The sequence below is a fragment of the Penicillium oxalicum genome, chromosome I, assembly GCF_001723175.1.
Source record: "Penicillium oxalicum strain HP7-1 chromosome I, whole genome shotgun sequence".
NCBI classification, from domain to species: Eukaryota; Fungi; Ascomycota; class Eurotiomycetes; order Eurotiales; family Aspergillaceae; genus Penicillium; species Penicillium oxalicum.
The window spans coordinates 3,358,506-3,383,807 of record NC_064650.1 but is presented as its reverse complement, the minus strand read 5'-3'; the positions used below and the strand labels follow the sequence as shown (position 1 = coordinate 3,383,807).

The 25,302-nt window shown below is 51.7% G+C and overlaps 9 protein-coding genes across 9 annotated transcripts; 5 read left to right on the top strand and 4 right to left on the bottom strand.

Moving 5' to 3' along the window:
* Window positions 1-1,196: 1,196 nt before the first annotated feature.
* POX_a01100 (putative alanine aminotransferase) lies at window positions 1,197-3,401 on the bottom strand (the record flags this gene model as incomplete). The annotated part of the gene is made up of 3 exons (XM_050110030.1): window positions 1,197-1,451; window positions 1,557-2,803; window positions 3,278-3,401. The coding sequence occupies 3 exons, from the start codon at window positions 3,399-3,401 to the stop codon at window positions 1,197-1,199; spliced, it is 1,626 nt and encodes a 541-aa protein (XP_049973798.1).
* Window positions 3,402-4,611: 1,210 nt separating this feature from the next.
* Window positions 4,612-6,290, bottom strand: POX_a01099 (uncharacterized protein; the record flags this gene model as incomplete). The annotated part of the gene is made up of 3 exons (XM_050110029.1): window positions 4,612-4,804; window positions 4,925-5,754; window positions 5,826-6,290. 3 exons carry the CDS (start codon window positions 6,288-6,290, stop codon window positions 4,612-4,614), a joined length of 1,488 nt encoding a protein of 495 aa, XP_049973797.1.
* A 1,111-nt stretch (window positions 6,291-7,401) lies between these two features.
* POX_a01098 (uncharacterized protein) lies at window positions 7,402-7,956 on the top strand (the record flags this gene model as incomplete). The annotated part of the gene is made up of 2 exons (XM_050110028.1): window positions 7,402-7,442; window positions 7,575-7,956. The coding sequence occupies 2 exons, from the start codon at window positions 7,402-7,404 to the stop codon at window positions 7,954-7,956; spliced, it is 423 nt and encodes a 140-aa protein (XP_049973796.1).
* An 860-nt stretch (window positions 7,957-8,816) lies between these two features.
* POX_a01097 (Glycerophosphodiester transporter GIT2) lies at window positions 8,817-10,732 on the top strand (the record flags this gene model as incomplete). Its single annotated transcript, XM_050110027.1, has 5 exons — window positions 8,817-8,993; window positions 9,150-9,748; window positions 9,861-10,190; window positions 10,257-10,527; window positions 10,601-10,732. 5 exons carry the CDS (start codon window positions 8,817-8,819, stop codon window positions 10,730-10,732), a joined length of 1,509 nt encoding a protein of 502 aa, XP_049973795.1.
* A 1,064-nt stretch (window positions 10,733-11,796) lies between these two features.
* On the top strand, window positions 11,797-12,816 carry POX_a01096 (uncharacterized protein; the record flags this gene model as incomplete). Its single annotated transcript, XM_050110026.1, has 3 exons — window positions 11,797-11,863; window positions 12,023-12,539; window positions 12,654-12,816. The coding sequence occupies 3 exons, from the start codon at window positions 11,797-11,799 to the stop codon at window positions 12,814-12,816; spliced, it is 747 nt and encodes a 248-aa protein (XP_049973794.1).
* Window positions 12,817-14,858: 2,042 nt separating this feature from the next.
* On the top strand, window positions 14,859-15,466 carry POX_a01095 (uncharacterized protein; the record flags this gene model as incomplete). The annotated part of the gene is made up of 2 exons (XM_050110025.1): window positions 14,859-14,955; window positions 15,105-15,466. 2 exons carry the CDS (start codon window positions 14,859-14,861, stop codon window positions 15,464-15,466), a joined length of 459 nt encoding a protein of 152 aa, XP_049973793.1.
* Window positions 15,467-16,957: 1,491 nt separating this feature from the next.
* Window positions 16,958-17,314, bottom strand: POX_a01094 (uncharacterized protein; the record flags this gene model as incomplete). The annotated part of the gene is made up of 1 exon (XM_050110024.1): window positions 16,958-17,314. The coding sequence occupies one exon, from the start codon at window positions 17,312-17,314 to the stop codon at window positions 16,958-16,960; it is 357 nt and encodes a 118-aa protein (XP_049973792.1).
* Window positions 17,315-18,379: 1,065 nt separating this feature from the next.
* On the bottom strand, window positions 18,380-18,595 carry POX_a01093 (uncharacterized protein; the record flags this gene model as incomplete). The annotated part of the gene is made up of 1 exon (XM_050110023.1): window positions 18,380-18,595. The coding sequence occupies one exon, from the start codon at window positions 18,593-18,595 to the stop codon at window positions 18,380-18,382; it is 216 nt and encodes a 71-aa protein (XP_049973791.1).
* Window positions 18,596-22,345: 3,750 nt separating this feature from the next.
* On the top strand, window positions 22,346-24,815 carry POX_a01092 (Phosphoenolpyruvate carboxykinase (ATP); the record flags this gene model as incomplete). Its single annotated transcript, XM_050110022.1, has 4 exons — window positions 22,346-22,527; window positions 22,640-22,715; window positions 22,830-23,030; window positions 23,472-24,815. The coding sequence occupies 4 exons, from the start codon at window positions 22,346-22,348 to the stop codon at window positions 24,813-24,815; spliced, it is 1,803 nt and encodes a 600-aa protein (XP_049973790.1).
* Window positions 24,816-25,302: the final 487 nt, after the last annotated feature.

Genomic DNA, 25,302 nt, shown 5'->3' with positions numbered 1-25,302 from the left:
GGGCACATGTGCGATGACTTCATCTCCCATCCACTATGGTGTAGAATCCCAAGGTCTCTATTCTCCTGATTGGTAGTCAAACAAAATCCGACTTGATATATTCACGACACAAAAACTCAGATTAACTACCAGTATGTATGATTTTGTATTTAACGTGAGAGAAATACTCACATACAGACAGACAGACGACAGATACATGTAAATTCAGATATACCAATCCTCCTTAGTACTTGATTACAGGATAGACAAAACACCAAACTCACAATCTCATCTTCCAACGAAAACCACCAGAAGACTGCTAATTTTCCAAGTCTATCCGTCAAACTTTCATGTTATAGACCCGAACGGAATGAAATTTAATACGAGCAATAGTTGGCCGATATGGACAGCCAGCGCAGGTAGACAAGATAGTGAAGAGCTGGATATACTCTGAGCTCACTGCTAAAATAGAACGTCTCGATGCAAGATAACAATACCGGGCAGTAGAGCGATTGTGCTTCAAGGTGTAATCCGGCGCTGAGAGCGAGTGATCAAGAAATGGATGAGAAAAGAACAACTAAGGGTCGATTGGTCCAAGATAGATATTGGATTGCGCATGGCATGGTAGTTTCAGTGTGAAACCAGTCGCTGATGTAAAGTAAAGTACTATTGTGTTGTGCTCGATGGTGATTTGAAAGAGGAGGCAACAAGGGTCATGGTCACCTGCACTTCTCAAGTCAAGTTGATAGGTCTCCGACATCTCTGACAGGCGGTTGAAGTTCATCATCAGGGAACCGTTTGACAGGATTTCATCAAGTTACCACGGGAAAAAAAGGAAAGCCCCAGGACAATCGTGGCTTGCGGCATCATCCCGAGAAAAAAAACATAAGACTGTTTCATCTGACTTGAGAAGATTCATTCTCAAATCATAATCACAGGCAATTCTACGACCAATCAAGAAATCTAAAAATGAGGTGAATGCATTTGCTCTATAGGTATGGTATCACAAAGGGGGTTCCTGGCCAATCTCAACCGACCGGCAAATCGAGGTGCAGGATGTAGACATAGCCTCCAGTGACTGTTCAAGAATAAGCGGATGGCAACATGCCCAGTACGAGGTCGGACCAGACAGGAAATGGGCGGGGGAGAAGAGGTTAGAAAACAAGTTTTTAGGAAACGTCATTCAGTCCAGCTCTCGCGTCGAATTTTGTTCATGTTCAGCGGTATTGGTTGAGGAACTCAGTGTGGAACTTGACGATGCGCTCGACCCAGTCGGTGCCAGGGGCCAGGAAAGTGGTGCGGAAGTGGTAGGTTCCCTCCTTCTGACCGAACCCTGAGCCGGGGACGGCACAGACACCAGTGGCCTCCAGCATCTTCAGACAATAGAACTCGTCGGCAGCACGACCCTCGGCCTCAGCGGCCTCGATGGCCTTGGCGGGGAGATTGATCTTGGGGAAGAGATACATGGCACCCTAATGTAACGTTCAATGGTTAGCTGGCGTTTGATCGCGTGCCACAAGAAGGCAGCAATACAAAATCACAAAAAGAAAAAAAGAACAAAATGGTTGGTGACGAACCTGTGGCTTCTGGCACTCAACACCTTCCATACGCTGGAAAGCATCATAAAGGGCAAGTGCACGCTGGTGGAGTCCGTTCTGAATACCGCTGTACTCCTTCTCGTACAGCTCGTAGCTGGGCTCGCCCGGTCGAGGAGGGTTGACCATGGTCTCGAGTAAGCATTGAGCCACGACTGGCGGGCACAAGCCAATGCTGACGAGCTTGTAGATTTGCTCCTGGACCTGGGGGTCAAAGCCAACCAGCTCAAAGTAACCGCCACGGTGACCACACTCACCCACCATCCCCTTGGAGGTACTGTGGAAGGAGACCAGCTCGACGGCGTCATACTTGCCAGGGTGTTCCTTCTGAAGCTGACGCAGACGCTTCTTGAACGAGACAAACTCGCCCTCAAAAACATTGGTCTGATAAACCTCATCGGCCATGATGACCAGCTGTTCCTCGGCAGCGACATCGATGACCTTCTTAATGTCATCGGGAGTCAACGAGGCACCAGTCGGGTTACCAGGGTTGATCACCACCACGGCGCGGACATTGGTGCCAGCCGCCTTGGCCTCCTTGACGGACTGGGTGATGGCCGTGACGTTGGTACCCCACGCCTTCTCCTCCTCCAGGAGATATGGGACGCACTTGGCATTGAGAAGCGCCAAGGTAGCAGTGTAGAGAGGGTACTGAGGGATGGGCACCAGCACACCGGCATTGGAGTCATTGCAAATGACGTTGAGCAGGGTGCTCACACCTGAAGAGGCACCAGCAGTCAAGAAGAGATCCTGAGGGTTGGCGGCGAAGCCGTCACGCTCCTCAATGAACTTGGCAACACTCTTGCGGATGCCGGGGGCACCCTGACTGTGGCTGTAGGCGCCGACACTTTGGACGTTGGCCAACAGCGTCTGAGCACGCTCAATCACATCCTGCTTGTATCCAAACGAGTTCTTCAGCGCCTCCTGGTTTTCAAGAAGGAGCGGGTTCTCCACCAGACTCAAAACCTGACGGAAGAAGGTGATGGGCTTCTGGTCCAGTTGTTGCGGGTTACCGATGTTGGCAAAGATGACGCTGTCAAAGGGCAATGACTTGTCTCCATCGGCGAGACGTTGGCGGTACTCCTCGGCCTTGACGGCCAGCTCACCACGGACAGCGTACTTGGCGCCTCGGATGTGAGGGTTGATGTTGTCGACACTGAGGCATTTGGCCTGTGTCGTGGCGAAGGTCCGCTTGGCGTAGGCAACGGTTGTTTGAGACATCTGGAGCGCTGGAAGGGACCCCGAACGATCACGAAGTTAGTGATGAGTGGTAATGATAAATGATCCTTTGAGATGAGTCGAGCGAGAATGACTGAAGCGGGCGTGGGTTGGAAGAGGGAACGGGAAGCAAGGCCACTGTTTATGGTGACCGCGGACGTTCTCAAAGGGCAGGGCCGGTCACACGGGTCGTATGAGCCCAATAATGACGAATAGGCAAGAGCGCATCGACGTGCTGAGCGATCCTGCCGATTTCCGGTGCTGACGGAATGGCAAGAAGCACCGGGGGAGGAATGTCATAGGACGACGGTATCCCAGAAATCCCGAGAGTTGCGCTTACCCAGGAAGGAGGGGAAGAAAAGGCAGGTGGGGCATGACGGGGCAGCAGGCGGAAGATTATAAAGATGATCTGATCTCCCGCTTCTGGGCCATCCAGGCCTGTCGCCTGCCGCCTGGGATGGTGTTTCGCTGGACATCCGACGTACCTGACGCAGCGGAGAACCCCCCCGCACCGCGAGCGATCGGGCGAAGTAGGAGGCCGCCATTCGGCCGGGTCATCCCCCGCGGAGAGGCCCGCATACTGGCGGCGAGCTTGTAGTGCCAGGACATCTTGGGTTGCCGGACCGATCAGAAAAAGCCGCACGGGGACTGAGTTTGCGTTCAAGAGTCGTGTAGGCTCGGACTGCACTGAAACCGCTCTCAATGGTGATGGTCAACCCCTTGAGAGGAAAAGGGAGAAGAGGCAAAAGGGAAAAAAAAAGCAAAGAGACCAAAGGAGTCAGGGTCCCATTCAGGAACAATCAGTAGGCGGTGAATTTGCAGAGTCCACATTGGCTGCGATCGCTGGTTTCCCCCACATTTTCTCTTTTTTTGGTTGTGGGTCTGGACCTTATCGGACGAGATAATACGAGAGTGAGAGGGGTGAAGGGTCAGACGGGCGTGTTTGGAGAGATGGCTGTTCGAGCATGTCTTGGAGGACTGAGAGCACGTACTCGACCATCTGCAGCAACACTCCATACTTCTGCAGAACCCATCTCTTCATGGATCGCATTGTCGAGTCATAGCGCTCGAGGAAGCCACCAGCCGGGGCTAGCGCGGTCTGGACGGTCGCCGGTGTCGGGCGTCGATCTTTCTCCTCGGGAAGGGCTGGCGGAACCGCTGTTGCCCGGTGAGGATGGATCGTTCCTCATCGCCGAGGAGCCGGATCGCGGCACTCATCGCGACCCCTCTGGATGTCATCACCTATGCCTTGTTTGGTCGTGAGTGCTGAGCCACCGGAGCCGCCCGAAATGCGGGGGAACGAACAGGCTTGCAGGGAGACGTCACTTGACCTCGATCGACCGTTCATTGATGTTCCGTTTGATCAGTGTGCAGGTACACCGCACAATCATGAACACGGGGGTATCTACAAACAGTGTTGGGTAGCAGGCAGGATTGCATTGTATAGTCTTGACTGGGTGACAGCCCGCGTAGTACAAATTGTATTTCATACGATATACAGCTACTAATCTCAGAACTTACAGCCGAGTACCTTCCACAGTAGTAAACAAGGAGACACGTGAGAACACCTCCATCACCCCAGTCCCTGTCCATCACAGCTTTCAAGCGCTGTTCCGAGATCCTTAGGCCTAAGACGGGATCATCCGATACAGAGCACCTCGGCACAGAAACAAGAGGAAAGCCAAAAAAAGAAGGGTCTCGGTCATCTTTGCTCAAAGATGTCATAATATGGTATCATTTATTCAGCTCTAAGTTTTGAATACTGATTCCACTGCAATCACAAATGCGCCCGAGCTTCTGGCTAGGGGGTGCCCTCCACTTAACTGCGCTCACTGCCACGAAGACGAACCGCTTGTCCATATTTCTGGAGCTTGGTGATCAGGGAATCGCCGTGCTTGACAACGTCCGAGTATTGCTTGTTCTTGTCATCCGGTCGGTTGGTCTCGATGATTCCATTCACACGGTCGATCGTGCATGAGATGCGGTTGCTCGAGATGAATTTCGCCAAGTCCCTGCAACGAGAGAGAGAATGTCAGAAGGCCGAGGGGAAAAAAAGAAAAAAATAATAATAATAACGGGTGGTGGGGAAGCATTTCGTGGGTAACGGATCAACAAACAGGTCGAGTACATACCGGTCCAAGTAGTCCACTGTGACACCAAAGTCGTTCGCCATACTGGTCAGACCCACGACTCGGTAACTTTGCAAAAGCTGCTGGTAGGCCCGCAGCCGCATCTCCCGGACAAACCAGGCCCGATGCTCATGCAGGTACCGGTCCTGAGTCAAGAAGTGGTCCTCAACGGCGGCCAGAGCCTTGAAGAATGAACGATAATTGCCATTATACAGGCTGTTGGCCAGATTGGCCAGAGGCGAAAAGTCCACGGGGGTCTCAGTCTCGGCTTGCTCGGTGGAGCCGGTCGCCAGAGTCGTGAGGTTGACGACGGTTGTGGCACCCGCAGTGGGAGTGGATTTTGATACCGTCGCATCAGCCATCTCCTCATCGAGGGCACCTGGGCCCGAGGAAACCTCACCGGAGAGAGCGGCCAGCTGGTCCTCTCCAGCACCCAGGATCGCCTTGATCTCCGGCGCATCCACCACCTTGGCCTTGAAATCCACCCGCTTCAGGGAGAGCGATCCAGCAAGCACCGAGTAAATCACCAGTGATGAATAGCTGCAGAGCTCGTAACTGGTAAATGTGGACAGACTGTCGAGGAGGAGGGGAGCGGCGAGGCTGTAGGAACGACACGTGAGAAGGTGCATGCCCTTGTAGGCCTTGAGGCGATTCCTCCGGTCCCAGTCACCACCGCTCTCAACGAGGGCCTCGGCGCGTTCGATTGTCTTCTTCACAAACAGTCGATCACCAAAGAAAAGACCGATGCGAATCATAGCGAGCACCAGATCAATCTTCGTACCGAGGAAACCGATCTTTTCGAGCAAGGCTTCGTGGGACTCGATTGATTTATCCTGGCAGAACCCATTTGAATTAGCAAGTCGTGATAAGTACAATCGTTGGTGCTCGTCTGAGCCTGCTGTACCTTATCTCCAACACGAGCCCAGAACTCGGCGCGTTTCCCCCGGGCCGCCTGAACTTCAGTCTCACCAGCAGCCTCCTCCGCTTCATCCTCCTCCTTCTGAATCCCTTCCAACTCCTTCTTGTTATCCTCAACTAAAGAGTGATACAGTTTCTCGTCCCAAGGAAAGTCAATCTTGGATGATGGTCGTGAGGCGAGCATGTTGGAAGTGATGAGTGGCTTGGAAGCACCTGCGTTGTGAGGGTGCGGGTGTTGCGTCACACCCTCACCCGACGTATTCAAGATACCCTCGGTGGGGTGTGCCAGATGGCGGTAGAAAGGCGCCATCTTCCGCTCAGCGATGGCATCTTGCAGCTTCTTCAAAGATGCCTGACGAGTGGACGCATTGCAGGCCGGGTTGGAGAGGTTGAAGACGGATTGGGCGAGGAGGAGGTCAGGATATTTGATGTACTGTGGATCAGACCCCATGATGGCGAACGGGGTATGAGAGACTGAGGATTGCGGGAAATGGGAACAAGGGGAAGATTCGATGATTGGAATAGTGGTTTGACAGGCGTGATGATTGCCCGGTGATGCATCACGTAGCTGGTTACCAAGCTGAGCTGGGAGAATGTTTTTCCAGGCCCGAGGCGCTTGACACTGGCTGCCTCACAAATCAGGCTATCATTCCATCCTCATCAATCATAGCCAATCCCAGTAGCTCGACTAAAGAGCGTCTGAATAGCCAGCAATTTCCTGAATCTAAGCATGGTGTGAACTTTGAGCAATCTTGACCAAAATTGAGCAATTATCATGTAACGATTGGCTCATCACCTTGATGCGACTTGATTCTCTTCCGCGCTTCACTTCCAGGTCCGTGGTTGGCTCTCTGTTTCCCCCCAGGAGCATTCCCGACTCAATGACTTCTGACACTACTTGGACATTATTAGTCGTTTGAATCCACATACTACTAGTAGGCTGCAAAGGCCATGTCTACCCCGTCGCCATTTCTCTTAGAGATATGGCCTGCTATGATGCCCTACGTAATCTAGCACAATTGGCGGGATAAAATTTACAAACATACAGCGCACTCTTGGACCGGGAATCCAATTGGGTGATAGGTTGGCATGCAAAGATTGGAGGAGTAGACTTCACGGGATCGGTGTATACCGAATATCCCAGAGACCGCTTTGGTACCTCCACACCCTCAGGCCATGGAAAATAAAATTTGTGTCTTTCTATCCTCCGGCGCGTTCATTGAGGCTGGCCACTCAGCCAAGACGGCATAGACATGTGTCAGTACACGAATGCTTGTTTTCTCCTCTTTTCTTTTTCAAATTTTCTTCTTGACCTCCCACGTGCTCAACTTTTGACTTCGAGCTTTTGTCTTTGCTCGAGACTCTTCCAGGGTCTCTGCGACTGAACTTGACGCAACCAAGACTCCGGTTCCCTCCTGTTGATTCTCAATGACTGTGGTCTTCTACGGACGGCACTTGCTAGTACTTTCTAGAGTGGCCCCCACCCGTTGTTCCTTACAGTAGAGCCCCCACCGCCACGCTCCACATCTTTCCATCTGTTGCACAAGAACCAGAATTCTCCCATGGCCACAGCAGGAGGAACAGTCCTAGGGTCTCGATTTGGGTGGGTGGTCGTTCGGAAGACCATGCACGTGCTCTCAATCCTTCGTGACACAGGATGATTCAGGCTCTGGTAGACATGATCCATATTCAAAGTAGGAGTAGCCACTGGTTGATGGATGACTGATTTCTTCAGACGCGCCGTGACCATTCCCCAGTTGAATATGACCACTGAGGTTGGGCCAGCCAGGCCACTGTTACGCGGGGAGTGCAGCCGCCATTATCGCGTCTCTTGCCTTAGCGATCGAGCGCAACATCCCGTCTGCTTTGATCAAGCCTTAGCCTTCCAGTTCATCCACACGGTGAATCGGTTCACTCGGTCTGGGTGGAGTCCACCAAACCGCCAGGACGGAAAGTCCGTTGGGTCCGTGGCTGGTGCGGGAGGCAAGAAATGGACATTCGACCTTCAGGAAGGGCAGATGGTCGCAAGAACGTCGTTGATTGGCAATTCGATGTGGGCGATCCGCGAGCAAACGGCCAACGACCAACTGGTGAAGGCTTACGCCTCAGCCCAATGACGACCGAGCGCAAGCCCCACTGGTCGGCGTCACTCGAGATGAGGGCCGTCGATGGCAGGACCCGTAATCGGTGGGTCGAGCAGGTGCTGGAGAGTCACTAGAGTGCATGCTGGGGTCGTATCCGGAGTCCACTTGGCGGAGTTCGGTATTTTCCGTAAGCAACAAACCTGATCGCATGGGCACTTCTCCAACATGGTGCACTTTTCACCCAAGCCCGTCCATGGGCATCTTTTTAGGCGGAGAAGGGAGACATTGAAACGGTGCTAGGGAGGGAGGTGAGTAGTCTCGTCGAAGAGGATATGCGACTGGGTGTTGCACAGCATCTGGAAACCTGGAGTGGTTGGCCTTGTTCTCGAACTAAAAAAAAAAGTTATCGTTCTCATTCCAATGATCATTGGATGTGCGGTACTAGACTATCTTGTAGTACTCTAGTAACTAGGCACCTTCTGCCTTGACCTGCTAATCCTGGTTAGGCAATACCTCCCTCGTGCCCACCCCCGATGATCAGTACCTATCGTGTAAATAAGATAGCTTTTTTTTTCCCTGCATTAATTCTGAGTTGTCAACGACTTTGTTCCTTTTGATTTACTGGTTCTGGTATCGTTGCATATTTAACCAACCATCGCAAGGTCAACCTCCCCTCTCTCTCTCTTTTTTTTTTTTCATCTGGGCCATACCGCAAAATACTCCTTGCATTTCCTCGATTTCCTCTCTTCTTCTCGAGGCCGCACCCATCGGAGCTTCCTCGGGTTGACGGCAAGTTGATCTTACGGATCAGAGCGTCGATAGCAGAGCCGCGCTTGTCGGTCACTGAAACCGGCTGAAATTCCTTGAGCTTAGCTTCCCGTCAGACTGCAGTCATGAGCGTTGACCCTCAGACACAGAGCGTGGAGGAGGAGAAGAAAGGCGTCCATCCCTCCGATGAGATTACGCTCGACCTTCCTCCACTCGATGCGCTACCCAAAGGCCGCTGGGAGCGCGCTTGGCCTACCATCGCCTGTGGCGCTGGTCTATTTTCCGACGGCTATCTGAATGGTGTAAGTACCCCAGTAGTGCTCCAGCCTGCCGCACTGTCCCGTGCGCATATTTTGTTCCTTGAAACGTGACGTACTGGTTGACACGGCGATTTCCACCTGAGCCTTCCAACCCGCAAAACACGGTGCGCTAACGCTTATCGCAACCTGGATCCATAGGTCATCGGCCAAGTGAACACTATACTATCGATTCTCTATCCAGACACTTACTCGTCCTCTCCCGCCAGTCAGAATGTCTCGGCCATTGCCTTTGCCGGCACAGTGGTCGGGATGTTGATTTTTGGTTACACCAGTGATCACTGGTCGCGGAAGTGGTCTTTGATGATTTCAACCATCATTCTCTTCGTCTTTGCCGCCCTGTGCGCTGGATCGTACGGCGCTGGAGGGAGCCAGTATGGCATGTTTGCCGCCCTCACCGCGTATCGGTTCTTTATCGGCGTAGGCATCGGAGGCGAATATCCTGCTGGATCTGTTGCGGCCGCTGAGAATACGGGAGAACTCAAGGCTGGTCACCGCAATCGCTGGTTCATCATGTTCACCAACTTCCAGATTGACTTTGGTTTCGTGGTTTCGGCGCTCGTCCCCACGATCTTGATCCTCATCTGCACCGAGGATCATCTGCGCCTTGTCTGGCGTCTGTCTCTGGGTCTGGGTGTGATTCCTCCCTTGAGTCTGCTGTATCTGCGACTCAAGCTGAATGAGCCCGAGGAGTTTAACCGTGAGCGGATGCGCAAATTCCCCGTGCTGCTGATCATCAAGTAAGGGTTTCCGCTCCGATTCAAAAAAAAACACGAATCGGTGTCCCTTTTTTGTAATCTTTTTTTATTAGAAAAAGTTGGTGCGAATGGACTACTAACACGATCAACTTAGATTCTACTGGTTCCGCCTGACGGTAGTCTCCCTGATTTGGTTCATTTACGATTTCTCATCATATTCGTTTGGTCTCTATTCCTCTGAATGGATCGGCATCATCACCGGTGATAGTGCGCCGCTGTGGAAAACCTTTGGTTGGACCACCTTGACCTACATGTTCTACTTGCCCGGCTCCGGACTGGGTGCCTGGGTGAGTGACTGGTTGGGTCCTCGCCAAACCCTTGCGATCGGAGTGCTTCTCCAGGGAATCGTGGGATTTATCATGTCTGGCTGCTACGAGTGGTTGGCAACACCCAAAAACGTGGGTGGATTTGTCGTGGTCTATGGGTATGTCATGACCGCCCTTTGGCCTGCCGAATATGGTTGGTATTCGAATGTCTGACCGTGTCTTAGTATTTTCCTTGCCCTGGGTGAGTTTGGCCCGGGCGACAATCTCGGTCTGTGTGCAGCCAAGAGCAGTGCGACTGCCATTCGTGGACAGTACTACTCTTACGCCGCAGCCATCGGCAAGATCGGTGCATTTGTGGGCACCTATGTTCTCCCCATCGTTCGTGACAATGCTCCGAATCCAATTCGCAAGGGTCAGGATCCATTCTTTGTTTCGAGCGCACTTTGCATCTTCAGTGCCTTCTTAGCATTCTTCCTCCTGCCTCAAATCAACCAGGTCAGTCTCGAGCGAGGGTCTCGCCCCATTGTGGGAACGCACATGATAACTAACCCGCATCCGCCGTCCCCAGGATACCATCACCAATGAAGATGCTCGGTTCCGCGAATACCTCTCTCAGAACGGCTACGACACCTCGACCATGGGCAATCGGGATCAAATCACTACGCGGGAAACCGCCGTGAGCCGTCATGACCTTGCGTGAAGATCCCTCCTTTCCCCTTACTTTTGCCCAACCAGGTCTTTTGCCTCCTGTCAAGTGACTTGAGCAAATGCGTATATATGAAGATCTCAATCAGAGAATTTTCAACAGGAAGAATCAGTGCATGGCTTGACGCTGCTGTGCCGAAGATTTGAGTCGTGGTGCAGATCTTTGACACCACTTCCTCCTCACCACGCTGACAGGGCTTGGAAAAGACGTTTGGAAGACTGGGACAAGTCCAAGGAGAAACTATCCGAGGATCTGCGAATCTGTAGTGATAGAGGAAGTAATAAAACTCATGGCGCAGTCCCCATGTTCCTCACCTCTTGGCGGACGATTGAAACGCATGAGCCTACTCTTACGACCTTTGAAATGCCACTTGTACATTTTTGTTTTGGACCTATCTATCTTGAGTACCATCGCTCCCGGTGAAACTCAAAACCAAAAGCCACTCCGACCAGGTGCCGAGTCTTTAACCGTCCTCCCAGTTTAGCCTTTCAATGGAGCGGGCAAAGTCTGCTTCATTGTGCCCGGGTCAACCGATCGCATCGGACATCCTCTGGGCTTCTCTGAACCGGCGGGCCGTATGGCACCAATTCGAGGACGCGGTATAACGCAGCGGACCATCCTCGCACTGCAATATTCATCCTTGGAGCTTAGCATGGCCTATTTTTGTACGCTATATTTTTTTTTTTTTTCGTGGTGGCCCGTTGTCTGTTTTCTCCAGAATCCGAGCGCCTCGACCCCCGGGAACTGGATTTGGGGCACGAGCTGCTCCGCACGGGATCAGTTCAGCCGAGGTTGACCGTCCACGGCTCCATCTGCTTGTCATTTACCGACGCCTGGAGATCATCATTTGTGATCCATCATCTTGCACATTTATCCCATCAAATCGGTCTCGACCCTGCTCTCCCACTGACCGTCTCTGACCTCCTTGCTCAGATCTAGAGGATATTTTTCCATCTGCGATCTCTCCCCCCGTCCGTGAAGGCATTGTCCAACGCACCGAATTCCGTACACCGTCTCTGATTTCCCCCTCCCCCCGTGATCGGGTATTAAACACCATCATGGTTGCCGACGCTCTTGTCTACCATCCTGCGCTGGCGCACTGGCTGCGCTTTGTTGCGACCACCGGTACGTATCTTCCTTCACGATGCATTGGATCTTGTACCCTGCTTCGTCCTCCTTCGAAGTGATCCTTTGATGGAAGGGATCGTCCTTGCACCCGATCACGATCGGGTCGCCCACCGAGCTTCCTCTCTCTCACCGCACCTGTCGCACGCGCAACCCCAGACTACGAGACTAACAAACTCTCCTCTCCAACACCGATAGTGGGTCGTGACAAGCTCCTTCGCACAATTCAATACTTTTCTCGCTTCTATGCTTGGTACCTCTACCGAACCAACAGGCCCCAATCCGCCATCGACCCCTACAATGCCGTCAAGAAGCAATTCGGCACCACCCGGAAGATCCTCCGTATCGGCAAATGGGCCGAGCACCTCAAGGCTGCCTCCATCGCTCTTGACAACAAGAGTCCCGTCGACCCGGTCCTGCGTTATCTCGCGGTGGGTCGTCAACTCGGATATGCCGGGTACCTGTCCCTGGACATGGTGACGGTGGTCGACGCCATCGGATACCGCAAGCTGGCGAGCGCCAAGCGCCTGCAGGAGAGTGCGTACCGGGCCTGGGCGACCGGGTTGATCTGTAGCACTCTGGCGGGCGTGTATACCTTGTTCCGTCTGCAGGAGCGGGAGAAGACGATTGATCGCAAGGAAGGCGAAGGGGTGGTCGAAGCCAAGAAGATTGAAAAGTGAGTGAACTATCTTTGCTGCATCGTCGCGTGACTGTTTTGATAGGACTTTTGGTCTTGCGGTTGGGAGTCAAGGCTGACGTGTGCTTAACTTCGTTTTTTCCCCCTCCACAGGGAGCGCGCTGCTGCTCGGATACAGCTCATCTCCGACCTGTGCGATCTGACCGTGCCCGCCTCGGCACTGGGCTTTGCGCAGCTGGATGACGGTCTGGTCGGTCTCGCCGGTACGGTCAGCTCGTTGATCGGAGTCTGGTCGCAATGGCGCAAGACCGCATGAACAGCGACTTGAACGATCGCCTCCTTGGGCTGTGTCGCGGCCTCCCGACTTATACGATGAACGTGACAGAGATTCCCGCTCAGGGATTTTTTTTCAGATGGCTCGACGCTGTGTTGCTGGAGGAAGGGTCATGACGAGCAGGTCGAACATTCTCTTCCTCCCTCCCCCTTCTCCCGCTCCGTTTCATTTCATGAACAAAACATCTTCTTTTTTGGTGTCTTCGTCTCGGCGTATCATCGCTGGACACCTTGGACCTGTTCTTTCCATCAAGTTATGAATTATCTTGTCGATGTGCAACTTTTACGCGGACAGTGGCACGAGGGACCTCTTAAGCATGTAGGAAAAAGAAACTTGTCATTCGCAGTCCACACTCAAACCACCCGACTCATCCGGGCGATCTGTCTCGCTCATCTGGTATTACCAACCGTCATCATCACATCGTAATTCAAAAGGGTCATTCACCCAACCCATCATATTCGACGTCCGCACGCGGGCCATCTCCCTCTCTCTCCTATCAACCCCGCACAACCTTGTAACCAGGAGACGAATCCCCTAAACCGGACAAGTCTAAATGATTTTCCCCAAAAAATTAACGCCAAAATAAAAAAGGACCTTGGTGGAATCAACCTCAAAAAAAAAGAAACCCCTCTCCCCTCTCCGGATCTATATCAGAGTGGAGCAGGAGGGATTACGAGGGTACTACTCACAGCGCCGCAAGAGCCGCAACTCTTACTTCCGCCCGTCATCGGGGCACTGCACTTGGGGCAAGAAGCGTGTCCGGACATGGTGGAATTTTTGATGAATGTCGAGACGGGACTACCATGATGAGTAAGTTATGGGTGTGGAACTGAAGTATTCATGGTACGAAAAAAGATTTTCTAAAAAGAAAAGAAAAGAAAAGAATTGCGGGACTCAGCACAGAGATGAAAATTCTTCCACAAAGACTTACAAGAGGATCTGATAGGGTCTTCTTTAGAGGGAGAAGATTTGTAGTTTGATTAATGAGGGGAAAAAGAGAGAAAGTGAGAGAGAGGAAAAAATACAAAAATAAGAGAGGGAGGGGGAAAGAATTAGGGTGAGTGTGTTTACCCCGCCCTTCCTCGTGCCCCCCCGCTTGGGCAAACGCCAAAAGAGGAAAATTAACAAAAGAGAACGGAGAGAACAGAGTGGGATGGAGAACTGAGTCAACTATGTGAGGTTGAAGAGGGGAATAGACGGGTGTAGTCTGTGTATCAACGGGGTGAGGAGAGAGAGAGTATGCATGTCACTCAATTAGAAAATTGGAAATTGCCCGACTATAACCCTGGTTGAAATCTCCGCATAGACGATCTGAGGATGTCACTATATGCAGGAGGTTCCGGATGCCAATAGTCCTATAGTAGGTCCTCAATAGATCCGGTCTAAGATGTTTGCTGGGTGCAAGTCATGAGGGGCTTCTCAAAGTCCTTTCAACACTCGAGACCGGGTGTTCTGGGATGAGCAAGAGGTATGTATGCTAGCCATTCATCTCTCGCGGGGGTGGGAAAATCAGTCCTGTCAATTTCTCTCTGCATACATGGAGTCCAGTCGTCCTCATACCTCCAAATCTCAGATGAGGCTGAGCCCTCAAGAGTCCGCCCAAACGTCAGACTTTCCGTGCTTGGGTAGTTGCGCCAATCAGAAAGTCGGACAGCCCAACGCTTCAGGACAGAAAATGACTTTGATCAAGACCGTGAATGGACAGATCTACAGATCAGCCTCGGTCTGTGCTGAAGCTGACATTCAGCTTCGCTTGGAGACCGGATGGGGCCAAAAACTAAGGTATAGGCTCGGTTGAAAGTTGCAAATAACACTAACTAATTTTGGGGATCCTTTGAGGCAAACAGTATACGGTTGTTGATTATAAATACGATCTCCAGGTGTACCAACTTCATCCTCGCTCCCTGGAACCTTTTCCATTTCAAGCTTCGCAAATTTGAGAGATCCATTCTCACCACGAAACGCCCTCTCTCTCTCTCTCTCTCTCTCTCCGATCCTTCTCTAGAGTCCAGCAACGTCAAAAAATGACATCGCTGTCCACTCCCTTACCCGTGATACTCTGCGGCAGACGTGTCGAGGTTGGCAAGCCCGTGGCAGATCTTCTAGCTCCCCAATTTGAAGGTATCCAGACATTACTTGTACCAGTGCAGTCCCGCCTTGCCCCATCTTCCCATATCTACTTCAAATCTACCAGACTGCATCCCCGTCCCCATGCACCCACCCATTGAACCATCTCACCTCCCCATATCTAACCCTTCCTATCTTCACAGTGATCCATTTCTGCACCGGCACAGAAGCAGCCCTGACTGAGATCCCCCGTCTCCTCCAAGGCCACAAGCCCACCTCCCCCGATGAAACCGGCGTGGGCTCCCAGAATTACAACCTAGTGCCCCGCGCCGTCGTCTTCGGTCGAGGATACGATATCGCCGAGGTCGAACAGATCCGCGATGCGGCCAAGGGATGCAATGCGGATCCGGTAATTTGGGTGACGGGTGATCCGGACCGGAAGCCTGGTCCTCATGATCCACCTCCAGGACCTGGGTATGCGCAATTTGCGGCTGAGCAGGTCAAAAAAAAGTTGACTGAGTGGCAGACGGAGGGAGGGGTGAAGGATGGGGTTGTGCTGTGGTGATTATTTTGGTTTTTTTTTCTTTCTGGGGGGGGGGCGGGTTAGTATTGTTTTTGATTTCAACTATTCTAGAGCGTTATTTGGATGTTTGTCTTCGATTTATTAGGCATTGTACTCTGTTTCATAGGTGGTTGCTTGTAACTCTTGTCACTGAAAATTTTGAAATGTGTATCGGGGGGGGGGGGGGGGGGGGGGGGGGGAAGGATCAAGACATTCTACTATATCAAGAAAAGTCTCCATCAAGTCTATATTGACATCATGTCCGGGTGGTTGAGTTTTTGTATTCGCTGAAAGGGAACAACTCACTGCATGTTTAGTGAAGAATCGAATCAACTTTATAGAGGGCTCATTTTGCCTCATATCTCCAGTCCATTTTCCTATTCATGTCTTTGACTGTCCCATCTGTGGTCTTTATACCATCATCAAAATGAATTGCACAGCAGGGCGGGAGCTTTCCGTGGATATTTGAATTGCCCAAACAGGCCCTACAATCGTTGACAGTATGTTTCTGCTACCTAATGTAGGCAGTGGGGAAATCTTAGATACTACCTGTGTGTCCAACGAGGGTTTTACCTTCATTGGCCTCGGCAGATACCGTGATACGACTCCACTTCCTTTCAGTAGTCGTCATTTCCCATGGATCTACCTCTTCGGCTACGTTTACAGCCGTTTGCTATGTATCCACATGTTCTATAAGGATAGAGAGCATGTCTGGCTCCCCGTCAATCTTACCATCCTCATCTGGGCTCTCTTCAATCTCTTCCGCCACCTACCACGTAGGCTATCTTTCCGAGAAGCCCTAAAGATCCTCGCCTCCCTCTTTCCCTTTGAACGTTTCAAGACATTTATATATATATATATATATATGTAGGTGGTGAAGCCTCACATTTTGAACGCAAATTTTACATCTTCAACGAATGAACCAACAATACCTGATCCACCCCCGAAACACAAAACAATAGGAGTGACTCGATTTCTCGCTCACCTGAAGCTGTTTACTTGAATTGCTAGTTTTCAATCATGGACCTAGGCGCTACTACTTATCCTCGGGATATGAAACAAACGCACACTCTTTTCTGGAGGACTATCTTGTGCGCGTTGCTACCCTACCTCACGAGTCTTGGAAAGGTCTGCCACGACAGACCACGATCCGAAACGTTGGAAAACTTCGATGTCTCAGAAAGAAGGCATTCCTCTTTTTTTGTGTGTGTTTGTGACGCTTGAAGCAGATGGGTTCGAATCGTTGGAACATCCGCTCAGCTGACAGTACTAGGGGTCGAGCATCTCACACGGGTATGAGGCCCTCTTGCTCTCGCGAGGATGGCAGTATATCGAAGACGCTCTGCTGATGGGATAAAAAAACTTTTCAAACCTTCTCAACTCTCATCAGCAACATGAGGTCGGAATGAAGACACACAACATCGATTTCCACAAAGGTCTGGAGCTGGAAAAGCGATTCGGCCGGGACATTCATCCTCCATCCCTCCACACATGTCATGTTGCTTGGAGTCCGGGTTTCTTAGCGAGAGGCCTGCCGACGTTCGGCTTGTCCTTGTGAAGTCCGTATCTCTGACAGTACGAGCTCAATATCTCTATCTTTCTGATCTGGATGACGCGAGCGTGAAGTGAAATGGCGAGCTCACAGGTGAGTGAGGTTGCCTCCAGCGTTTTCTTCTCAGACAATCTTTGTGTTACTGATGTAGGGGGAAGATTGCTGACACTATGATTTATCTTCTTTTTTGCTACATAGTCACATGATGCCTTAGGAACAGGTATCTTAAGGTCTTGCTCCCCTTCAATCTTACCATCTTCATCCTCTCGTCGTCCTTCCTGGCCTACCACGTCGGCCATCTCCAACAGAATTGTTCTGAAGTGCCAACCAGACCGAGCCGTTGATATTCCTTGCAGTGGTGTCAAAGATGGCCTCCTGTGAAAAGCCCTCGTTTTGTGGATTAGTACTCACGTGCTCAAAACACATCACGAGGGGGAGACATGTTGCTCTCAGGAGAGCGGGAACACCAGACATGATTCTACCAGTCGAAAATATCCACCATCGCAAGATACTAAACCACGGTATTTTCAGATCAGAACAGACATCACTACTTTATCAGAATATAGTCCGGTTTGATTTTGAACTTTGAAGCCCGGATCCGGGCGAGCAAATAAGAACACAGAAAGTCATGCTTGATCACCTTTCTCACTGAATTCTATGATCAGTCGAGTGGAAAAATACCTTCCTTCGAATAAGCAGTCAATACGATTCTGTCAGGAGAGTAGTAATCTTGCTATATCGAGATGCATTGTAGGTCACCAGATACCAGATACGAGGCCCAGCTGCACCGACACAGCCTTGGCCTTTGAACACCCTGGGGCTGCTCCCCCCGGCCACGGTTAACCCCGCATCCGCACCACCACGCGATCATTTCCCCAGAATGGACCCCAAGCCACCGCGGCTGGGCGATGGAGGTTCCAACTAGACTTCCTGCAGGCGGAGAGAGTGCAAATGGCACTTGAGAGGAGCCGAAACTCCCAGGTCAGCTTGGATAGCTCGTACACGACTCGGGGTATTAACCAGCGAGACTTTCCCTGGTCTCTCTCATTCTCTTGGTTTTTTTTTTCTTTTCTTTTCTCCCTTTTCTTCTACTACTTTTTCTTTCCACCTTTTTTAAAGCCGAAAACCGGATTGAAAAGTCTCACGAACCGAGCCGACCTTGACCCTCTAGAAGCGCATATCGGAACCCCAGATAGGGCAGGATACCAAGAGAAAAAGAAAAAGAAAAAAAAAAAAAAAGTAGCCCACATGACGTCCACACAAAACGATCTCCAGCTCCTGTCCGTGAGTCCCGCGGTCTCGGGAGAAATAGGGAACCCACCAGCACGATCATCCCTATTGACCGGGACCTTTCTGCGCGACGTTTAGGCCTCGGGTGTCTTCAGCCCTCTCCCTCGTGGCTCGTGGTCCGTGGAGTAAGTTTCCTGCAAGTTCCACGCTTGGATCCAGGCCGTTTCAGAATCGAGAATGCTGGTTGGATAGGGGAGAGGTGATTGAATCGGATATGTTGCGAGTGTGGAATACTTGTGATCGGCTCTTGGCTCGAGGGCCGTCTGGTCTCCTGCACAGCCCGGGGCCATATTTAACGGGTGATTTAGGAGGAGGATGTTGAGATTGGACGCTTGGGATGGGACTTGATTGGTAAGGGATGGAGTGGTTTGTTGTCACTCGTGTGGTTTAGTGTATCGGGTGGCCGACGGAGAATAGCGATGGTGCGGGAGGAGTATGTAATTCGGGCTAGCATTGAGGGGCTCAGGGGGGAAGTTCTCTACATGTCGATATGGAAAGGGAGGTCTTGATCTGAGGTGAGCTCAATATTGAATATAATAACGTAGTACCATTCATTTATATATATAGTCAGAGCATGGATTTGTGTCCGGCTTATGGAAGAAGCCCAGGGAATGAAATCTACGAATCTACGAGCTGCGTGGTTGGAGAGTCTGGCTTCCCGAGATTTGTTAGAAGCTACAAAAAGCACCAAATTCCAGACAGCATTTACTTGGGAATGAAAATATATCAAGTCTCAACAATGAGAGACCTACCTTTCCGTGCTACCAATCAGTATTCTCTTTTTCGGGGTCTGTGTGATCAATCAAATTAGCTGTCGATGTATGGATTTGGGCCTCGGCGCTGTCTAGCTTCTCCACTCGACTCGTGATGCGGAGAGACAGGGGGGGAGTTCTTCTCCATCCCGAATTTGATTGACTGCATCGATCTCAAGCTGGACTCAGCTCCAGACTTGTATCTTGGTCGATAAACGGGCGTCGTGACCTCTAATGGTCGAAGGAATATTAATAGATTCAAGTCCAGGCCCCGGACGACGAGAACCACACCAAAACTGGGGGTGAAGGGGTTCGACACACGTCACGCGCTTGCGCAGAAAATTCCCCGGGATGTAAAAAAAGGAAATCATTAATGAATAAATCAGCAAGATCTCAAGTTTACGCTTTTCCTCAGCCGAAATAGATGTCGGAAATTACTCATTGAGATGGTGAGGCCCGAGAAAGAAATCGCGCATACAAAACGTTGCGAGTTGTGGTGGAAGTGAATGGCGATCATTCTTGAATGCATGGAAAATTCCAGGATGATGAAATCAAGGCCCACCTCTTGTACCTGTTGTTTTTTTTTTCATGTTGCACGGAGGCAAAAAAAAAAAAACCAAACTCTCAAGAGAAGAGATAAGAACGACTTGCAAGTATATCGCCTCGAATCGGACGCAGCAGATAGGCATTTCCATACAGACTGCGGAATGAGGTTGTCCAAGTCACAGGGATTCGGCTGATCCCTGTTCATACAACTCCCCCCAAATGGCCGCCCGAGGTTAACTTCCGAGGGCCAGTTTGCCCCTGTCGCCGGACCGGGATCCGCCGCTAAACCCCGGAAAAGTGTACAGCCCTAGGGAACAATTATTGGACCAGTCACCACTATGGAACAGGAAACCCGTGAACAAATAGTAGTGGATGACTCTATCTCACTTATCTTTCCACTGGCGGTGATTCGACTCTCGACTTCACAGCCACATCATGCGGATGGCTACCCGACTGATTGCGTGGGCACAATTGATCTAGAATGAGGAAGCCGTGCCGTGGCGAGCGCCATGAATTGTATGCCGAAAATACCACATTATCGCGCACAAAAGGTACCACATGACGAATATGTTTTGTTGTCCTACATGAAAACCCAAGATCCAGATATCTCCTGTGCCTTGAGTAATCATGTATCAAGAGTCTTTTGTTCTAGATTGTCAGGTGGACTCGGGTAGACCGCTTCTTTTGTTCTTCTCGGTTCCTGCAGCGTGACTCCAAAAGTGGAATGAATGTACAAGAACTCCCGTCAGATAAGTTGGTTCGTCTCTTTTGCCCGAAGAGTCCCATTTGTTGCCTTTGTGCGTCTGTGCGATTGGGTCCTGGCCCAGAACCACCGTCGGCGTCCAGCAACCCTGTGAGACCGATATAACACGTGAGATGCACGGCGGACGTATGAAGACGATGTGTGGATGTTCAGCTCCGAGCAGGCGGAAATGTGGGTCACGCCGGTCGGAACGGGGGAGCCCCCCTTGAACGGACTCTGGCAATGGGATCTCTCATTAGACTGGCGCCCCGGGACCGTCTGGTTCTCGTGAATCACCAGCCGAACCGCAAGCGGGACGTGAACCAACCGCCGTGACGAGGCCCGGATGGACGTCTGGGTCTCCAGTGACTGTCTCTTCTGCCCAATCGTCATGCAGAGAAGAATGTCAGAGTGGGGTCATTGACGATACAGAGACGGTCATTGGGTGAGGTCGCCGTGATCGATGTCGCCGGGGCATCATCCTCGGCTGAGGTAAACGCCGTTATTGGAGTAGCGGAGAAGCCGACCACCAGTCCGAGTTTTTCACGCTGATTGGAATTGGGCGGTCAATTACTGATAGATGATTCCAGACGCACCGGGACTGGTCAGATGGGGTGACATTCTTTTTGTCAGACAGCGCCCGATAGAGAGAAAATAGGACGCATGGCTCTAAAGCTCATCCAAAAAGAGGTCAGTGGGTGTTGTTCTTCCCATTTGCTAGACATGATTGGACAAGCCAGGATTTCCTGGGGACGTCCCAAATGGGACAAGAACAATCGAGACTCGACGGCGGCACCCAGAGTACTAAGTAGGCGGATCGACGGCTGACATAATCTCCCCCGCGATTTCCACCCTTGCGGTGGCTTGCACTAGGCCCGGTGGGTTCCAGTTTCAATGGAGCTGGACGGGAGACTGGTATTGGAGCTAAGAATGGTTCTGGAGGTCGGATGTCTCCAAATTACCTAACCATGATCCAGCTCAACCTATGATACTGCCCATTTCGGAGCAAGGTCATGTCTGTCGGGCCTCTGCCACTGGACCCCCGGTCAAACGAGCTTTCACGATACACTGGTGAAGTCATGGCACGTCATTCAGATGGCGCGCCCCCCCCCGCGGCGACTGGGCGGCATCGATCAAGAATTACAACCTTGAATAGCCTGATGGAGTGGGCAGTAATCGTACACGTCTATCAGAAGCACATGCAGTACATCCTCTCCTGATGATGATCCGAGAACCATACTGAGTAGTTGTGCCGATGATCCTGGGAGCCTGGGTTCGGCGCATACCACCCAGTCGAGAGTGAGAGATGTGCATGGAATCTGCCATGTAAACGGAGGAAATGATCAGTATATGGCTCATAGAAGATCGCAAGAATGCGCGGTTTTTTGACATACCTTGCTCGAGGTGTGGGGGATTCATACACTTATCGCGCAGTCCAGAATGCATCTGATGCATGCGTCTTTTTTGTGTCGAACCTTTCCTGCACGGCGTGAAACTTGCTATCAGGCAGTCCAATTACGGGCTGGCATTCTACGATGCTGGGTACCTGACTCTTCATCCGCAGAGGTCTCCCTTGCCTGACAGCCTTGGGACCCGGCCGTTCCGAGTTGAATTCGTGCTGGCAACTTCCCTCACTACCGTCCTACGTACCGGATCGGGACAAGTCGGACCAAACAACGTGGAACACCTGGACGCAGCTCTGCCCCGGTTTTTTTTTTGGGCCCACCTGACGCTGGTCACAACCAAAGTAAATCGAGGCCCGGTACTGGCCATCCGCGGCTTGATCCGCGGCGTCCTCCTCGAATCCTCATCGTCCTCCATCGGTACCCGCTCGCTTCAGCTCGGCCCTTCTTTTTCTTGTCTGCTCTCCCTCCTGGTTTCCTCTTCCCCCGACATCACCCGTGCAGTTGTGGAGTATCAGCACAAGCCAAAAAAAAGAAAGACAGGAAATTCAAAATAATTCACTCACACACGATAATCTCTTGCATTCCATCACGACCATGGCTCCTGCTGGAAAGAATTATATACCCCCAGGTCGCCCGGCTTCCCCAGGTCCTTTGGCTGCAGATTTCATTCAACAACAGATTGCGAAACAACGCAATAATAATTATCATTCTACCTCACTCAGAAACATGGTTGCCACATCTGTGAATCGCACCGCGCTGCACCCTGGTGGTGTCCAGTATGTTCTTCATACATCTCTCTCTTCCTGTTGCAGGCACCAAGACCCGAAGACGTTGCCGTGCCTCGTCGTCCCGGACATCATGGCTAACCCACATCACTTTTATCATCAGGCCGGGCAAGAGCCACACCGAACTGGAGGAGGAGCTGCACGAGACGGCACACATTGACTATGACCGAGTCGCAATTGTAAGGCAGACCTCGTCCGATCCTTGCGCTTGAGACTCGACATGGTCCCCCAGCGCCGCGGTCTGGTACAGGAGCAACTCACTAACTGATGATGATTTTTGTCTACCTGATTAGATTGCCAACCCCTCTGTTCCTGCTCTCTACGAGGACGCTCTTGTCTACGAGACTGGTACAGCTATCACATCCAGCGGCGCCTTGAGTGCCTACTCCGGCGCAAAGACAGGTCGCTCCCCCTCCGACAAGCGTATTGTCAAGGAGGAGTCCTCAGAGAACGATGTCTGGTGGGGGCCTGTCAACAAGCCCATGTCTCCTGATGTAAGTGACTGATGACAATTTCCCCCATTCTCCCCTCATGTTCGATGAATTGTCCCTCTATCCATTCGATTTTCACGTCTGCCTGGGTCTGCTTCGTCGTGGCGGCACCGCCCTTGCAGACGCCTCCTGGGACCCCCACCTGGGGAAGGAAACCCTTGCATATGCACCCGTGGAAGTCAAGCTTTTCCTGGCATTCTTGTGCCGTTCAATTGCTTCTCTTTTGATGGCCTCTTTGTCGGAGCCTGACAATTGATGATACCATTGTTGCTGGAGGTCTTCCCTTCATACCCTTTGCAATGACACTGCTACCCCTCTTTCCTCTTCTGCCAAGTTTGGTCGATCGTCCTACTTTTGCCCCCGCGGGGCCGAAACTCTGCCGAGGTCTTCATGTGAATGACGTCATGGAACATGCGAACTAACCACGCTTTGCCTCTTTTGTAGGTCTGGCGCATCAACCGTGAGCGTGCGGTTGACTACCTCAACACCCGCAATCGCATCTATGTCATTGATGGTTATGCTGGCTGGGACGAGCGCTACCGTATCAGCGTTCGTGTGGTCTGCGCCCGCGCCTACCATGCTCTGTTCATGCGCAACATGCTGATCCGCCCGAGCCGTGAGGAGCTCGAGCACTTCCACCCCGACTATGTCATCTACAACGCCGGTTCTTTCCCCGCCAACCGCTTCACCGAGGGTATGACCTCTGCCACCTCCGTGGCGATCAACTTTGCCGAAAAGGAGATGATCATCCTCGGCACCGAGTATGCCGGTGAGATGAAGAAGGGTGTCTTCACTGTCCTCTTCTACGAGATGCCCGTGAAGCACAATGTCCTCACCCTTCACTCGTCCGCCAACGAGGGCGAGAATGGCGATGTCACCGTCTTCTTCGGTCTCTCGGGTACTGGCAAGACCACTCTCTCTGCCGACCCCAAGCGCAAGCTGATCGGTGACGACGAGCACTGCTGGACCGACACTGGTGTCTTCAACATCGAGGGTGGATGCTACGCCAAGTGCATTGGCCTCTCTGCCGAGAAGGAGCCCGATATTTTCAACGCCATCCGCTACGGCTCAGTTCTGGAGAACGTCGTCTTTGACCCAATCACTCGTGTGGTCGACTACGATGACTCTTCCTTGACTGAGAACACCCGCTGCGCCTACCCCATCGAGTACATTGAAAATGCCAAGCTGCCCTGCAAGAGCGACAACCACCCCACCAACATCATTCTCCTTACCTGCGATGCCCGTGGTGTCCTCCCCCCCATCTCCAAGCTCACCCCGGAGCAAACCATGTTCCACTTCATCTCCGGCTACACCTCCAAGATGGCCGGCACCGAGGACGGTGTGACGGAACCTCAAGCCACCTTCTCTTCCTGCTTCGCCCAGCCCTTCTTGGCTCTGCACCCCATGCGCTACGCTTCCATGCTGGCTGAGAAGATCAAGGAGCACAAGGCTAATGCTTGGCTCCTGAACACCGGCTGGGTGGGTGCCGGTGCCACCACGGGCGGCAAGCGTTGCCCTCTCAAGTACACTCGTGCCATCCTCGACGCCATCCACTCTGGTGAGCTCGCCAAGGCCGAGTACGAGACCTACGACGTCTTCAACCTGCCTGTGCCCAAGTCCTGCCCCGGCGTTCCCGATGAGCTTCTCAACCCCAAGAACAGCTGGACTGCGACCACCTCCTTCTCCGACGAGGTCAACAAACTCGGCAAGCTCTTCAACGAGAACTTCAAGAAGTACTCTGACGAGGCCACTCCCGAGGTTCTGGCTGCCGCTCCCCAGACCGAGTAAGTCTGTGGAAGAGGCTTTGGCCGCAGGCCGTTGAGGCGATGAATGCTTTTCCAAAAAAGAACTCGTGACCGTTGTTGGTTGTGGGTGTTTTGCTTGAGTGTGCTTAATCATATGCATGGCGTGTTGCTTTTCATGTTTTTGTCTTTTTGTTCATGATGTCGAGACTTGCTCCCTTGCGCTTGAGTCGGGACGAGCGCGAGGGCTTATTCCCCCCATTTGTTGTTTTCGTTTTATTTCTGATTGCCCCGACTTTGAATTTCCTCTTACGTGCCTGTATTTCTTTTTATTTCATGATTGTCATGTGATTCATATGGGTTTTGTGTATCTTATTACTTACCCTCTGCCGCGTTGAGAGTCCTGAAGCTTGGCGCTGGACTTTCGACCATCCAACTAACCAGAGATAGTCCCCATGAGATCAGATATTCTTAAAATCTTTGTTTTGCATTTATATCAGTAGACCCTGAGAATAGGTTACTAGAGAGGTGCA